Source organism: Mauremys reevesii, linkage group 12 (genome assembly GCF_016161935.1).
Source record: "Mauremys reevesii isolate NIE-2019 linkage group 12, ASM1616193v1, whole genome shotgun sequence".
NCBI lineage: Eukaryota > Metazoa > Chordata > Testudines > Geoemydidae > Mauremys > Mauremys reevesii.
The window spans coordinates 33,997,473-34,014,874 of NC_052634.1; the positions used below are offsets into that span (position 1 = coordinate 33,997,473).

The 17,402-nt window shown below is 42.9% G+C and overlaps 1 protein-coding gene across 1 annotated transcript in view; it reads left to right on the forward strand.

Annotated features, from left to right (window-relative positions):
- Positions 1-1,046: 1,046 nt before the first annotated feature.
- LOC120375385 (nectin-3-like) overlaps positions 1,047-17,402 on the forward strand; it is a 31,763-nt gene continuing 15,407 nt past the window's right edge. The window contains exons 1-4 of the mRNA XM_039496006.1: positions 1,047-1,216; positions 1,872-2,210; positions 8,131-8,427; positions 11,955-12,072. Coding sequence (XP_039351940.1) covers positions 1,144-1,216; positions 1,872-2,210; positions 8,131-8,427; positions 11,955-12,072 — 827 coding nt within the window. The 5' untranslated portion in view covers positions 1,047-1,143. The remainder of the gene's footprint in view (positions 1,217-1,871; positions 2,211-8,130; positions 8,428-11,954; positions 12,073-17,402) is intronic.

Consider the following 17,402-nt stretch of genomic DNA (forward strand, 5'->3'; position numbering starts at 1 on the left):
GATGAGTCACACAGGTACAGCTGGGGAGCTATTCTGTAGTGTACATCTATCTCCCTTTAACCTTTGTAGTGAGTATCTGATTATGTAAATGGTGTTGACCCATACGTGGGGTTGTGAAGGAATTTCTCCACCTGGTTAGTTTGGCAGACACCCTTGGAGCTTTTCACCTTCCTCTGCAGCATGGGGCATGGGTCCCTTGCTGGTTTGAACTAGTAAATGGTAGTTCTTCGGGTGCTTGCTCATGTCCATTGCCCATTGTATGTGTGCTCTCCACATGCACCGGTGCGGGACGTTTTTCCACTAGCAGTATCCACAGGGGAGCTGCTCCGGCCCCCTCTGGAGTGGCGCCCGCATGGCACAGTATAGGGAGTGCTGCCAGCTCCCCCCACCCTCAGTTCCTTCTTGCAGCCAGTGGCGGTGCATGGGATGTTTGCCGCTCTTACTAGTCTTGCTTAGGCTTTGTTCATATGAACTAGAGTTCTTGTAAAGGGAGTGTTTTATAAGGACAAGGTGCAGCTGCGGCGCCACACAGCCTTCCTACCAAAGGTGGTATCTTCCTTCCACATGAGCCAGGTCGTATTCCTGCCTGTGTTCTGTCCCAGACCACACAAGACTGGACGTCCAGAGGGCCTTGGCTTGGCAGAGCTGTATTACAGTCTGTGTATCTGTGCACTCCTACCCGCCTCCACAGGAACTGCTGGGTCACCTAATGTGGAATGGACATGAGCAAGCACTGGAAGAAGAAAAGACAGTTACCTGTTCCGTAACTGGTGTTCTTGGAGATGTGTTGCTTATATCCATTCCATGACCCACCCTCCTTCCCCTCTGTCAGTGTTTCCGTCAAGAAGGAACTGAGGGTGGGGGCAGCTTCCAAGTTTACACAGATCCCTGTGTGGGCAGTCAGACCATGCTCCTGTCTCAGGAATTCACTCCAGCTTGGGATCCTTGCCTCCCTGCTGTTGTCCTCCCCACGAGGTGATCAACTGAGGTCTGTGTGGTGACAGAACTGGTTTGTAACAGGTTTGTCTTTTACATTCTCCTCTCAGGCTTGCTGGCAGACTTGTCTGAGGCTCTGACAGAGGCGAAGCACAGGGACTACCCAGAAGAACACAGGCAAATCAGAATCACTCCTCTCCTGCAGCAATGGGTTGGCTGGAGGCATCAAACTGGCAGCTTCACGTTTCCTTGATCGTGCTACTCTCCATACACATGAAAGGTAAGGAGAAAAAAGTGTTCCGCAATGTAATTCTAACAGGGTGGTGAGCTGAAAGATAAAAGGTAACTGTTCAATTTTATTATGAAAGGAAAAGTTTAGTGTGGAGAATCGCAGCTTAAGAATCTCCAAACCACAGTTCAGTCTGGGAAAGTACAGCATTTTAGCTGTTAGTATGGCGCTCCTCCTGCCACGCACCTGAAGGATCCTCTTGTGCACCCCACTATGGAGACCACTGTGTTAAACAGTTCAACTTCCTGTGACTCATCCTTCAGTACTGGACATGTGGTTTGTTTTGGGGGATTTTTTGTTTGTTTGGGGGTGGTGTTGGTTTTTTTGATGCTTTAGGGAATCTTACTTTGGTTCCCTAATAGGACATGATACAGTTAAACCAAATGGCCAGAAGAACAGTAGAAGTACCTTTGTATAGTCAGTTTGCTCTCAAAGATTGAATGTGTGGTAGGAAGGTAGTAATCAGTAGGAGAAAATTAACTTCATGAGTCTGCTCTGTGCACTGAGCCCTAATAAAACTTTGGATCCCAACACCCTGAAGAGCTCAAGGTCCCACCTTCCCTGTTGACAACTATCTTGGAATATGGTTCTTAACTTAGTGATTTGGACCCATCTCTCAACTAACACAACATTTCTTTGTTTTTAGGTGCCTTGTTTGAACCAGTTGTTGATCCACATGTAACAGCAGTTTGGGGGAAGAATGTCACCCTGAAATGCATAATTGAAATAAATGGAACAATAACACAAATCTCATGGGAGAAGATGCATGGTAAAAGTAAACACACCATTGCTGTTCATCATCCTAAATATGGGTTTACTGCTCGAGGAGACTACCAAGGAAGAGTGTCACTTAAGAACTACTCACTTACTGATGCAACTATCACCCTAAACAATATAAGCTTCTCTGATTCAGGAGAATATGTATGCAAAGCAGTTACATTCCCACTAGGAAATGCTCAGTCATCAACAACTGTAACTGTATTGGGTATGTTTGCTTTTTAATTTTATATTTAATTTTTTTATCCCCAAAAGCCCCCACAAAAAGCTAAACAAACTTCATAGGACTTGGTTACATGGAGACATCGTGTGTGGCAAGCTGGGGTCTGAATCTACAGCACAGTATCTTGCCACATAATGATTGGCCGTGTTTACCTTCCTGCTGTGTACTGAAAGTTCAGTAGTGGGGTTTGACAGATGTTTCAAATATTGTTAGTGGGCTCCAGCTTTGTAGGAAGTGATCGAGTTTCTTAATGCTGTGACTTACAGAAGTATACAACTTATTCTTCTGTCTCAAGTTTACTTTAACAATCCTCTTGGCTGACTTAGAAGACAACGCAGAGTAGGTGTTGTAATGCAGTATTAGTTGGTTTCTGACTTTTTTTGGTCATCGTAGCCACATCCACGAGAAGACTACAAGCCTTTTGATTCAGAGTCATTCTTAGTGATTTGGGGAGGACTTACATTTTTTAAATCAGAAGATCCAGGCACTCTGTCAAATAATCCAAAAGCTGAGAATAGTGTGTGCATTTTTTTTTAAAGTAGGTAATATGGTTGGGCCTTAAGTGCAAGAAGGAGAAAATAGACATTGAGTGATGGAATTAATATACTGGACAGTGCTTGCTGAGTGAAGAAATTCTTTGTTGGGTTACAGTAAGCTGAGGTGAAATTGTTGCTATTTCAAATGTTTGACAAAAATGTGCTAAAATAGTGCAGTTAATTAAAAATAAACGTTCACATTCTTGTATGTTTAAAATAAACTGCACGTGAATGGGAAAAATGTCAAGCATTTTTATTTAGAAGCTTTCTTCTCAAATTTTAGAAGCAGTTCAACTAAAGGCAAAAAACAACAAAGCTTGTTCTGAAATTTAGAATAAATAATGTAGCTGTTGACTTAAATGGAAAAGGAGTTCTGTTTAGGATGTTTCAGGTGTATTGAGCTGATGAGATACTAAATGACTATAGAAAGTCTTTTGATGGTGAAATAAGTAAATTGCTATGTACTGTTTTAAAAAGAAATGTAATGGCTGATTAAAAGATTAGGGAGGGTAGTCCAGCAAATACGAAGTAACTGATTTTTTCAAAAATATTGAGTATTTAAGATGGTTGAAGTAAACTTATCTGGGGCCTTATCTTACTAATCCATATTCTTAGGTTTTCTCTTTGATATTAATGCCATTAACAGTGGTTAAAATGAGTTTATTTTACTTATAAATTAGTGATTTTAGCTAAAAGGCTAATGACTAGAGATACAGGCATGGAAGAAAAAAGTGTAGACAAACCCTCACCAATAGGAGGTGAAATTATGCGTTGTTTCCATTCTGTATGTAATTTTGCTCTTGGCTGTAACATCTTTTTTGTAAAAAAGACCAGCTGTACTTAAGCAAAATAAAAAGATTTGATGATGGAGAAATTCCTGAAAGTAGCTGAATAATATATCACCATTAAACATTTTAAGCAATAATGTTAGTTTTAATACACAGGGACATGTTTGATGTGGCAATGACTGTAACCAGAATGAATTTTTTTTGAGTTGATATTTGTCTCCCAATTACTCTAGCACAGTAAGTCCTAGAACTGCTTCTGTGAAATATGGACTATTATTTTCTTTGTGGGCTGCTACTTTCTACAACTTGGATTTGAAGCAACATGTTTCTAGTTCCTCAGTTATTTTTCTTCCTTAAATAATTAATTTAAAAGGCTGAATGAGTAAAGTGTTCCATGTTAAGGACGGCACAAAAGAATTGCTTATCAACTGTACAGCTCTGTGAGTGAGGGGAAGGATGGGGCACCTTGAAAAATAGTTGGATACGAAGCAATTATTTCTTGTAAAGACAATCAGGAAGGCCTTTGCCCCTCAGACCATCATTGTAAGCACAGAGAAGGCCATGATTGTGGCTTAGATGGTGCACTGTGGAATACCCATGAGACAGATGTTGCGTGGGTAGAAAGTCTCCAGGACTATAGTAACATGAAGAACAATACACATTTTGAGTTTAGACCTGATGCATGCTACGTTTTGAGTTTAACCTGTAGTCAAAGGGGAAGGTTTTTGAGAGGTATGAACTTGGGAACCCTTGAGTTGAGCAGTAAAGTGAGATGTCTTTAAATATTGGTGGAGTTAAAGTATGACCATGTGTTGTCAGATAAAGGAATCTTCTCCAAAGTCCTGGCACAAATCAGGAATCCTACTTCAGTTTCCAAACAGGCTGTGATAAGTGCTTGACTCTCTGAAGTGCTAATTTGTTTATCTGCTGCTCTTAACCTGGGAAAGTGTTAAAATGAGTTATCAATATTTACATCCGTTCATCAGTTAGGCAGTGTCTGATCAAGTCTTGCTGTATTACTGAGCTCTGTTCCTTCCTCCCCTTGTCTGGGTGAACTGCAGAATAGTCTATTACTGTTTTAAGCCTTAACATATAGTGCTTTGTTGCTATTATTTGTTAGGTGAGTTGGTCAAATTGCACTGTAAGCCCCTCTCTCAAGAATTAGCCATTTAAGTGTCTCCCATGCTTCTTTTCTTCCTCAGGTTTCCTGTAGGCTTCATCTTGAGCAGAATGGTTCCTAGCTTCTATTTTGATACTTTTCTTGAGGAAACCTCTGCCTCCAAAGTGTTTTATCTACTTGAAATGTTAGTTGCCTCACTTGATCTGGATTTTACCAAATCATTGAGTTTTGACTTGAGCTGTTTAGTCCTGTTAAGAAAAAAGAGATGGCACAAATTTAGTAGTATTCAATGTATCAGAAAGCTTAAAGCTGTAAAACCTGTAAAGGATTTTAGAAAATAAATGATAAGTATAAAAGGAATGCTTTTGTCTTGTAGAAAAGATATATATGGCCTTTATTTGATCTCAGTGAACAATACATTCCATGTATCAGAGGGATAGCCGTGTTAGTCTGGATCTGTAAAAGCAGCAAAGAGTCCTGTGTCACCTTATAGACTAACAGACGTATTGGAGCATGAGCTTTCATGGGTGAATACCCACTTTGTCAGATGCATGTAGTGGAAATTTCCAGGGGCAGGTATATATATGCAAGCAAGAAGCAGGCTAGAGATAATGAGGTTAATTCAATCAGGGAAGGTGAGGCCCACTTCTAGCAGTTGAGGTGTGAACACCAAGGGAGGAGAAACTGCTTTTGTAGTTGGCTAGCCATTCACAGTCTTTGTTTAATCCTGAGCTGATGGTGTCAGATTTTCAGATGAACTGGAGCTCAGCCGTTTCTTTTTGAAGTCTGGTCGTGACGTTTTTTTCGCTGCAGGATGGCTACCTTTAAATCTGCTATTGTGTGTCCAGGGAGGTTGAAGTGTTCTCCTACAGGTTTTTGTATATTGCCATTCCTAATGTCTGATTTGTGTCCATTTATCCTTTTCCGTAGGGACTGTCCAGTTTGCCTGATGTACATAGCAGAGGGGCATTGCTGGTATATATTACATTGGTGGATGTGCAGGTGAATGAACCGGTGATGGTGTGGCTGATTTGGTTAGGTCCTGTGATGGTGTCGCTGATGTAGATCTGTGGGCAGAGTTGGCATCGAGGTTTGTTGCATGGATTGGTACACCATCATATGCCAGCAATGCAGGTCCTTCCCACAAATAAGCCAACCTGCTCTGGTACGAGGCTTGAGCTTGGTCCTTAACAGCTTCATGGAACCTTCATTTTTGCCTCTAGCTACAGTAGTTGTTTTCTATTCCCTTTACCTATTAAAATGGCATCACTTCTGCACCTGGGCCCGATCATTAGGGGCATTAATATTGGAGCCCCTTTACAGTATTAAGGAAAAAAAGTTTCATTACAAACTCATCTCAAACGTCTACCTAAACCATTCTTCCATTTCTGCACTAACCAGGCCATATACCTTCCTCTGTATGTGTGGTTCCCCCTCCCCCATCCGTTTCCCAGCCGGACCAGTCCAGGGCAGAATCTACATTCCATACTCTGAATGTCAGAAGGGTGTTAGCTTTGTATCTGGACAGAGCCAGAACATTTAGAAGCTCTGTTTCTTTTGTGGCTCGATCAGAAAAAATATACACTTTCCACCCAAAGATTTCAAAATGAGTTTCTGGGGATATTCTGAGTTGTTTGAAAAGTGTGCGAGACACTGAAATTTGCAAAGTCACAACTTGGTCACCAGTTCAGTTTTTCCAAACAATATGTCTTGGTACAGGCTTCCAGGTTAGGTAGTGCTAATGACAGTGCTGTTTTGTCAGCAGTCTTAAATCTGACTCCAAAGCTGCTCCCTCCTATGGATGCTGGTTGTCAGTTGCTTGAAGTGGAGCACCCCTCAGGACAATACTTGAGAAAGGAAAGGTGGTTTAATTTTACAGGAACTGAAGTTCTTAGAGACGTCTTGATAGGTGTTCTACTGTTTGCCCTTTTCCCCCTCTTTTGGTGATAGCAAAGGAACTGAGGGCTATTTGCCTGCATGGCTTCCCGTATTCTTGAGACAGGACATGAACTGGTCTGGAGCCCCCTGAGTGTGCTGAACAGGCACTGTTACCAAAAATGTCAAAGATGAACCTGAAGTGGAGTGCATGTAGGTAGGATGCACCTTGAAGAACTCGAGTTACTATACAAAGTTACTAACCTCTCAATCTACAAGTGGCATTATTTAAATAGTAGACTACACTTGGATTAAGTAAGAATTCTATGTTTGGTCAAGAATTGGTGAATGACTAACTGTATTCCGTGGGTGGATGCATAATTGAACCTTATTTATAAATAAAATGTACAAATTGACTTTAAGTTAATACTAACTACTGTAAGAATTATTTTCTTTTAAATATGAACTGCAGTAGAGATGCTCTGGACACTTGAGTTCACAAAATGTTGGGCAGTTGGATATTCCCTGTTAGTACCTTGCAGCATGTGAGTGAAATCAATCTCTTATTTGTAACTGGCTTGACATTCATAAGTAGACTAAATTTCCTTGCACTTAAAAGTTTGATTTCCTCAGAGGCTTCCCTTAATGTATACGAGTTCAACCTCCTGGACGTCGTTGATTCTTGGGCATCTCTCAGGTCTTTCCTGATGTTGAGTTTTTGCATGTTGATTATCTCGATAGCTATATTTAAAAAGAGAGAAAAATGAAGAGAAATGAAAAGAATGCTATATGGCCAGAGCAAAATGCTGCAAGTCACACTGTTAACTAGCAAAGAAAGTAGGCTGAAGGACATAATGATTTGCTTAATAGCTTGTGGAGCAAGAATCTTTAGTACTACTTTCTCTTTAACCACAAACAACCAAAACCCTAAACAAACAAAAAAAACCCACCCTGGTATCTATGAAACTACTTAGGTGATAGCACTTGAAGTAAACAACAAAGAAGATTTGGGTTCTAACCACACTGGAGATGTGTAGTTGTAAAGTGCATCATACATTTCTGTGGTATTTATAAAAAACCTGAGTACATGCAAGTTAAACTACAGAATTGCTTAAGTAAATGTGTAAAATATAGTGTCTCTTCCTGGTTAGTTAAACCAATCCCACGAAATGTAGCCTAAAGGCTATATTTAGTTGCACTTCACGTTTTAATGGTTACCAACGAATGAGCATCAACCTTACCTTGGGGGGGAGGGGGGGAATAAAGTACAGATACAAAGCTAGATTAAAATAAATGATTTAAAACAAGATTTCTTGCTTGCTGATTAAAATCTGACTTCTATCACTTTGATTTTAAATCAGTCCATCCTGACAATGTGCAGCACAGGGATGTCAGAGCTGTCAGTTGTCCAGATTACTTTTAAGTATCCATTGTGTCATCAATTTTACCTGCTGGTTAACAAATCTGCCTTGAAAATGAGTTAGTAGCTGTAAGCTCTTGGGGATAAAATGTACATACAGGAATTGAAGTGAGGTTGATTACTTTTCCGTCTTGACTTAAAACATACTATTTTTTTATTTCAATAGTTGAACCCATTGTGAGCCTAACAAAGGGACCAAACTCTTTAATAGATGGTGAAAATCAGACTGTAGCAGCCATTTGTACAGCAGCCACTGGAAAACCTGCTGCAGATATTGATTGGGAAGGTGGTCTTGGAGAAGTGGAATCCAGTTCTACTTTATTTCCAAATGAAACCGTGACAGTTGTCAGTCAGTACAAACTCATACCCACCAAATTTTCCAGAGGAAGACTCATAACTTGTGTTGTGAAGCATCCGACTTTGGAAAAGGAGATGAGATATCCTTACACATTGGACATACTATGTAAGTATACAACAAGTTAACTGTTGCTTTTATAGCTGCTGGTCTGTCATATGACAACTAGGCCTTAGAATACTTTCCATCAGTAGATCTGCAAGCAGTGTACAAAGAAGGTCAGTATCATTGCCCCCTCACACAGATGGGAGAAACAGAGCTAGGAAGAGGTGAAGTGAGTTGACCAAGGACTTGCAGCAGGCCACTAGCTGATCTGGGAGTAGAACCCAGGGCTCCTGAGATCCAATCAGTTTCCCTACTTGATTTAATTACCCATTCAGATTCCTCCTATGTTTCTTCATGGACCCTTATTATTTTTAACAAATATGACTAATACTCAGTTCCTCCTCGGAAGCTTTACAGGGACTTGTTTTAAGCAAAATCTGTTTTCCCATTCAACAAGCAGGGCCGCCCAGAGGGAGGGGTAAGTGGGGTAATTTGCCCTGGGCCCTGCAGGGGCCCCAAGAGCCACTCCGGGTTTTCGGCAGCACTTCGGTGGCGGGCCCTTCACTCGCGCCAGGTCTTCAGTGCAGTGGAAGACTCGGAGCAAGTGAAGGACCCGCCACTGAAGTGCTGCCAAACCCTCGGAACGCTGCCCGGTGAGTACAAGCGCCGCAAGCGGCGGGGGCGGGGAGAGCCGCGATCGGCAGCTTCATTCCATTCTTTGGTGAGAATTCGGCAGTGCGTCCTTCCCTCCGAGAGGGACCCGCCGCTGAATTGCCACCGAAGACCTGGACCTGCCCCAGGCCCCCTGAATCCTCTGGGCAGCCCTGTCAACAAGAATTGAGGTATTTAAAAATACTTGAAATGGTGGTTGCCATTTCTTTCACACTTGGAATCATTCAAGTCATGATATTCCCAAAGAACTTCAGTGATGAAAAATGTTATGGGGTAACTATGCTTAACCAGATCACTCACTACACTACTGAGTGTGTTAGAGATAGTGTGGATAATTTGAGAATCCCTCCACTTGGAAGTTTATTTTCTTTGTGTGTATGTCTGTGTGTGTGTATATATATGTGTGTATATATTGTGGCAGAGCTCTGACCTTGCTCCCGTGGGTCCTGCGCTTCTAGGTGGTTTATGTTAGCCTCAGTGGCTCACTGTGACCCTCCACGTAGCCCTTCTCTCTCTAGGGCCAGGGTTACAGTCTACGGAGCCCTTTTCATCATAGGCTGCAAGGAGGTTGGTGAGAGAACTCCCACAGTCTCTGTTCAGCCTCCTGTCCTGACAGGGACCTGACTTCCCCTTCCAGGAGCTGTTCGTGTAGTGGTGGGTTGGGGAGAACCCGGGCCCACCCTCTACTCCGGGTTCCAACCCAGGGACCCTAATGGTAGCAGTTGTTGGCAGCCATCCTTTCATTGCCAGAGTTGCTACATTTCCCTGGGCCACTTCCCCACAGCTCTCCTGCTTCTCCCTTCTTCACACTTACCTTATGGCTCCTTTAACGATGGTTTGAGGGTGTCTTCAGTAACCAGCTCTTCAGCCGCACTTCCTCTCCTCTGGCTCCCTGGCTCTCCTCTGCCTGACTGGAGTGAGCACTTTTTATAGTATCAGCAGGGCCTTAATTAGAGTCAGGTGGTCACATTAACTGAATGGCCTCACCTGACTCGTTACAGGTTAATTAGAGTCAGGTGTTCTCATTAGCCTGGAGCAGCCCCTGCTCTGGTCAGTCAGGGAACAGAAAACTGTTAATCCAGTGGCCAGTATATCTGCCTTCTGCTATTCTGCTGTACCCAACTGGCCTGGGTCTATCACATAATGTATATATGTATATGTGTTTTGGTTTGTTAAACTTGATGTCCCTAAAAGAAACAAGTGACAGGAGATGATAAATTACCAAGCCCCCCTCCTTATTTGACCCTAATAATAATCTTTATAATTTCATAACTGCACGTTCTATCTCAGCTGTAGAAATTTGCAGAGCTTTCATCTGTTAGCAGTGTTTGTGTCTTTATTGCAGCAAATAAGTTTCTGTGTATGACCAGATTGTTTTGGATTCTGCATCTTTACTACTGTTAGCATATCACAAGGAAAAAGTGTGGCACATGTACTACTTCAATTTCAGTTAATTAACAAATACAACAATAAAAGACCTCTTTCTAGCCCTTTGCTGGTGAACTTCTGGCTGCTTGAAAAACTCTGTCTTGATGGTCACAGATTAAAGCCCTAACAAATGTAGGTCTTGTTTACAATGCCTTGCTGTTTGGATTGTGGGAGTGTGAATATCATTACACACCAGGTGCTGAGTCCTTTTCACACTCCCATAGTCCAAACTGCAGTTTGAAGACATGGCCTTAGCATGTCTCCCTAGATTAACCACTAATAATGCGGTGCTCTGATGGCCTGCTGATTTTGACAAGAGTTGCCTCCAAAATAAATTCCAGTCAGTTTCTCCCCATTGAAGAGTAACTTGTAACTTGCCATAAAGAAGTTGAATTTCTTAAAATCTTACATTGTATGCTATGTTGGTCATTTCGATGTGCTGTTACAAACTTTAGTCCACATAACCCATAACTCTTGCATCCGACGAAGTGGGCATTCACCCACGAAAGCTCATGCTGCAAAACGTCTGTTAGTCTATAAGGTGCCACAGGATTCTTTGCTGCTTTTACAGAACCAGACTAACACGGCTACCTCTCTGATACATAATCCAAAATAGATGCCTGAAGTTGGGCTATCAAATATATGACCAGAATTTTCAAATTCCAGAACATATTGGGTTCCTAAGGATTCAAAATGTTAGCTTTAGACATCCATTTTCAAACACAAACCATAACACAGTAATGGGTGTGCAGGAGAAGGGGAAAGGAAGTGTAGGATGTAGATCTCAGAATAGAAAATATTGATGGGTTAGAGTAACTTAATTACTACTTCAGAAAAGCAACTGAGTGGTAATAATATTTTAAAGATGCTTTCTTTCCTTACTGAACATCAGGCCCCTTGCTGTAATCTGCTCTATCAAAAAATTAAATATTTACCACCAGTTACTAGTTGGTTGAGTCCTTTGAAAAGAAATAAAACAAAATTAAACAAAGAATACGCTCAAGTTCCTTGCTGGTTTGACTAGTATTATTAACATAGGCACAGTGCAGATACCTACTACAGTATAAATCATTAGCCAGAAGTTACTCATGTCATATGTGCAATTCATCATTTACCACCGTGTAATATGAATTTTTTTGAATTCACAGAATCTGGCATATTTGAACTATTGAAGTTAGCACTGCATCATGCTAAAAATTGGCATTGTTGACGTAAAAACTATATAATTATCTCCGCTTGTTTCAGTTAACAAACTAAAAACTTATGGGGCCCACTGATTTGCTTCATGTTAAGCCTCCGATGCCAACTACCCATGTATACGTGTAATTTACTAAGATTTCCAGGTAGGACTACCATTGCTCGTTGGAGATTAAGCACTGCCATACTGTTAGTTAAATACAACATGTAGACATAGCATTCTAAGCAATGCGTGTCTCCTTTTTAGTAATGTACTTTGAATATTGGAATGTGAAATGACTCATATTTTATAGATGCCCCTGAAGTTTCAGTAACTGGGTATGATGGAAACTGGTTCATTGGAAGAGAGCATGTTCAGCTCCAGTGTAATGCTGACGCAAATCCACCGCCCACGGAATTTACATGGACCAGGTGAGTGTTCATGAAAACAAAAGATGAATTTTCCATTGAAATACACAATCAATATCTTAATAAAGGAGAGTTTTGAAGGGTGCTACTGGCTTACGACATAGTGGAAAGAAGGCCCTTTGACTGCTACTAGCTTGTCTGGTTTCAGTACATGACTAATGCATATTCTATGTATTAGAAATGACTGCTTTTGAAATATGTCTCATACTGATGCATCAGATGTATGGATTGAGACGTGGATATTGTAAAGAAAAATATTGGCCTTATATAGTTGATGGCTCCTAAGGAAAGGGGAGCAGTAGCAATTGGGGTGGGAAAGTACAAGTGAAGAATGATTGTTACTCTGAAGTCTGAGCAGTTACCAATGCTTTAGGATAAATCCACTTATTTTTATAAATGGAATAACTTCTTTGACAGGTGATTTGTGATATTGAGTTTCTTGGGCTTAGTGTAAGTGTAGCGGGGTGGCTACCCACTCCTGCCCTTTGGGGGCTTTAAAACAGCCCTGGGAAGGGGCTTTAGGCTGGGCTGATTGGGGAAGTGGCTGCAGCTGGGGCCACGCCCCAAACTGAGCAACAGGGCCTTATAAGAAGGCCAGGGGAGCCAGAAGAAAAACAGTCTCTGGCTGTAGAGAGAGATGGGCCTGGCTGCAGGGAGCTAGACCGGGTACCTGAGTGGAGCAGGGCTGGGGAAAGGCAGAGGAGCTGGGGAGCTCCAGCCTGCAAAGCCCCAGGCTGCGGCCTAGCAGAGGGCTAAGAGGTACTGGGGGGTGCAGTGGGCAACCCAGGGGTAGGCAAAGGCAGCAGGTCCAAACCCCTTTGCCTGTGATGAGTAGGCTGATACTGCAGTCTGCCCCAGGGTGTGGGGCTAGACAATGACTGGGTAGTAGCCAACACTGAGGCAAAGTGGGGATAGTGGGGTGGGGGTTCCCCTGGAAGGGGGAGACCCAGTTAAAGGGGCACCGAGGTCCTGGGAGGGACAGGGGGCCAGGAGAAGACAGGTGGATCACCGGCCTGCAGAGGGCGCTCCGAACACTGGACTGAGCTAATTCCCAAGGACAGCCAGCAGGAGGCGCCACAGGGGTCAGTCCGACCCGGTTACAGTAAGACATTGTAAGCACCTGTTGTCCAGCCTTCCTCCTCCATGTGCATAAAGCAAAAATGCAAAAAAACTGGGATATTATTTGAATAAAATTATATAACATTGATATTACATTGAAAATTGGGATGGAAAACACTTGAAGTATCATTTCAATCATCAAGTTTACCATGCTCTAGTGAAGAGTAAGGCATTGTATCTACTTCCAAATAAGCTGCATGAGATGGCTCCCCTCATGACTCAAAACTTAAGTCAACCCGTGCTGAGATCTGGTATCTCTGTATGGCTTCCTGTTGTGTGATAAAAGCAGTTTTTCATGACTCCAATATGAATTGGATGCCTTTACTGAGAGTCCTGCTGCCTGCCATCTGTAGTCTTGCATGTTAAGTACGTTCCCCTGGAGGGAGCCACTTCCGGAGCAAATATATGGCCCCAAAAGGTAACTTCCCTTTTACTTCAACTTCACTTGGTCAGTCTGTCTGACAAAAAGAAAAGAACTTGTGTGAGTGTTTAAGTGTATGTAATGCACAGTAATAGTGCTATGAGAATCACTGATAGTAATAGGGCTATAAGAAGCATTAAAGATCAGCTGTGGTACCACCTTGTAACCTCAAGTTGCTTCCTGGATCAGTTAGAAGAAAAAAGACTAAAAGTTTACACTGGAACTTCGTTGGCAAAACTTTTGTCGTTTAGCAGTGTTAAAAACACCCTCCCCACCCCAAACAGAGTAAGTTTTACCGATGAAAAGCGCCAGTGCAGGGGTTGGCAGAGGTGGAGTGGGGCTGGTGGCTGGGACTACAGACCGGCTGCAGGCACGCCCCCCGGTTCCCCCCTTATCGTGCTCGGGCTCTGTGGCTCCTGGGAGCATGAGCCACTGGGGCGCAGGGCCCTGAGCCTGCTGTGGGAGGGGCGGTGGCTCACAGTTCCGGGAGCTGCAGAGCCCGAGTGCGGCGAGAGGGAGCCAGGGGGCACATGGGGACTGCCGCCCACATGCATCTGCTGCAGGAGCCACCCAGGGGGGCACCAGGCTGCAACCCAGGCAGGCAGGCCTCCCGGCTCCCCCCTCACCACACTTAGGTTCTGCGGCTTTTGGAACTGTGAGCCGCCACTGCCCCTTCCTCAGCTCCCCCCCACCACTGCATCAGCAGCCTGGGCAGGAGGGGTGGGAGGGTGCAGGTGCTCCCTGCTAGTGGCGCCACTGCCTTTGCAGGGCTGCTGCCCCCCTGCACCACGCTGGCTCCCCCATGGCTGGAGCTTGCTGCTGCCGCAAGCAGGACACTCTGGCTCTCTGGTCCCTCCGGAAGGCAGCTCCTCCCTGCCAAGCTGCTGCAGCGGCCCAAGCCCAGCAAAGCCAGTGAGTGGACGCTGGGCAGGGGCCACCAGGGTAGGGAGGGGAGTTAAGGGGAAGGGGGAACCTGGTCTGGAGAGCAGCCCCTGGGCACGGCTGGCCCCTGGGCAGGCTGGCCCCTGGGGTTTATAAAGGCTCCTTGGAATTTGACCATCAATGAACCGACGTGCGGGGGATGGGGGGGGGGAGGTGGAAGTTTTGCCCAGGGCATAAAGTATCCTTGCACCAGCCCTGCCCCGGGGGTGCATGCACCCCTGGTTAAGAACCACTGCACTAAACTGATAAGATCTGCATTTTAATTTAATTTTAAATGAAGCTTCTTAAACATTTTAAACATTTTAAAAATCTTGTTTACATACAACAATAGTTTATAGACTTATAGAGAGAGACCTTAAAATGTTAAAATGCATTATCGGCACACCTTAAATTAGAGTGAATAAATGAAGACTCGGCACACCACTTCTGAAAGGTTGCTGACCCCTGTGCCAGTGTGAACAATAATTTCTCGGCAGGAGTCGCTCATTGCACGACTCTTAGCAGCATGGCTGTAGCGGCACAGGAATTTCGCTAAAAGCTGCGTGGTGTAGACAAAGCTTTTTAAAATTGTATTTGAAATGCAGGGTTAATAATAATAAACATACAACCAAAGTTTCTTGAATGAAACATAAGAACATAAGAAAGGCCGTACCGGGTCAGACCAAAGGTCCATCTAGCCCAGTATCTGTCTACCGACAGTGGCCAATGCCAGGTGCCCCAGAGGGAGTGAATCTAATAGGCAATGATCAAGTGATCTCTCTCCTGCCATCCATCTCCATCCTCTGACGAACAGAGGCTAGGGACACCATTCTTACCCATCCTGGCTAATAGCCATTTATGGACTTAGCCACCATGAATTTATCCAGTCCCCTTTTAAACATTGTTATAGTCCTAGCCTTCACAACCTCCTCAGGTAAGGAGTTCCACAAGTTGACTGTGCGCTGCGTGAAGAAGAACTTCCTTTCATTTGTTTTAAACCTGCTGCCTATTAATTTCATTTGGTGACCCCTAGTTCTTGTATTATGGGAATAAGTAAATAACTTTTTCCTTATCCACTTTCTCAACACCACTCATGATTTTATATACCTCTATCATGTCCCCCCTTAGTCTTCTCTTTTCCAAGCTGAAGAGTCCTAGCCTCTTTAATCTTTCCTCGTATGGGACCCTCTCTAAACCCCTAATCATTTTAGTTGCCCTTTTCTGAACCTTTTCTAGTGCTAGAATATCTTTTTTGAGGTGAGGAGACCACATCTGTACACAGTATTCGAGATGTGGGCGTACCATGGATTTATATAAGAGCAATAATATATTCTCAGTCTTATTCTCCATCCCCTATTCTTTACTATTGTTTCAACTAATTTGCCCGGTACCAATGTTAAGACTTACCAGTCTGTAATTGCCGGGATCTCCCCTAGAGCCCTTTTTAAATATTGGCGTTATATTAGCTAACTTCCAGTCATTGGGTACCGAAGCCGATTTAAAGGACAGGTTACAAACCTTAGTTAATAGTTCCGCAACTTCACATTTGAGTTCTTTCAGAACTCTTGGGTGAATGCCATCTGGTCCCGGTGACTTGTTAATGTTGAGTTTATCAATTAATTCCATAACCTCCTCTAGTGTCACTTCAATCTGCGACAATTCCTCAGATTTGTCACCTACAAAACCAGCTCAGGTTTGGGAATCTCCCTAACATCCTCAGCCGTGAAGACTGAAGCAAAGAATCCATTTAGTTTCTCCACAATGACTTTATCATCTTTAAGCACTCCTTTTGTATTTTGATCATCAAGGGGCCCCACTGGTTGTTTAGCAGGCTTCCTGCTTCTGATGTACTTAAAAAACATTTTGTTATTACCTTTGGAGTTTTTGGCTAGCCGTTCTTCAAACTCCTCTTTGGCTTTTCTTATTACACTCTTGCACTTAAGTTGGCAGTGTTTGTGTTCCTTTCTATTTGCCTCACTAGGATTTGACTTCCACTTTCTAAAGGAAGTCTTTTTATCTCTCACTGCTTCTTTTACATGGTTGTTAAGCCACAGTGGCTCTTTTTTAGTTCTTTTACTGTTTTTCTTAATTTGGGGTATACATTGAAGTTGGGCCTCTATTATGGTGTCTTTAAAAAGGGCCCATGCAACTTGCAGGGATTTCACTTTAGTCACTGTACCTTTTAACTTTTGTCTAACTAACCCCCTCATTTTTGTATAGTTCCCCCTTTTGAAATTAAATGCCACAGTGTTGGGCAGTTGTGTTCTTCCCACCACAGGGATGTTGAATGTTATTGTATTATGGTCACTATTTCCAAGCGGTCCTGCTATATACCTCCTAAATGCAAAACAAAATATGCTATCCAAGTATTACATTAAAAATTAAGAAACAAATGAAGTAGTCTCAATTGGATCACATTTAAACCAGTTGGATTAACAAAAAATCCCCTCCTATCCTCTCCAACATGTTATGATTCAGGTTAAAAGTAATAAGGACAAGTAACTAATCTAGTTTTACAAGATATGTTAACCTTCTCACTAAAGGGGCTTTCATAACACTTAAACCAATTCCCAGATTTAGTTTCATTCCTCATGTGGTATAGACAAGTCTAACATGGTTTGTAAAAGCAGAGAACTTTAATTTCAAGAAATTGGAGATGAACGTATATACAAATTTCTTGTAATAAACTCCTTGGCAGAAACTTAATCATGATAAGAATGCCGACTTTAAAAAGTTGAGGTTGCCATTTATTGACAGGATACTGAGCTACAATGCAGAGGGTCAGACCACTGTTATGCAAGGCTGGAGGGCTGCGTCATGTGTGGGGTATTTACTTGTACTTGCTTCTGAAAAAATGAACAAAGTAGTGGCA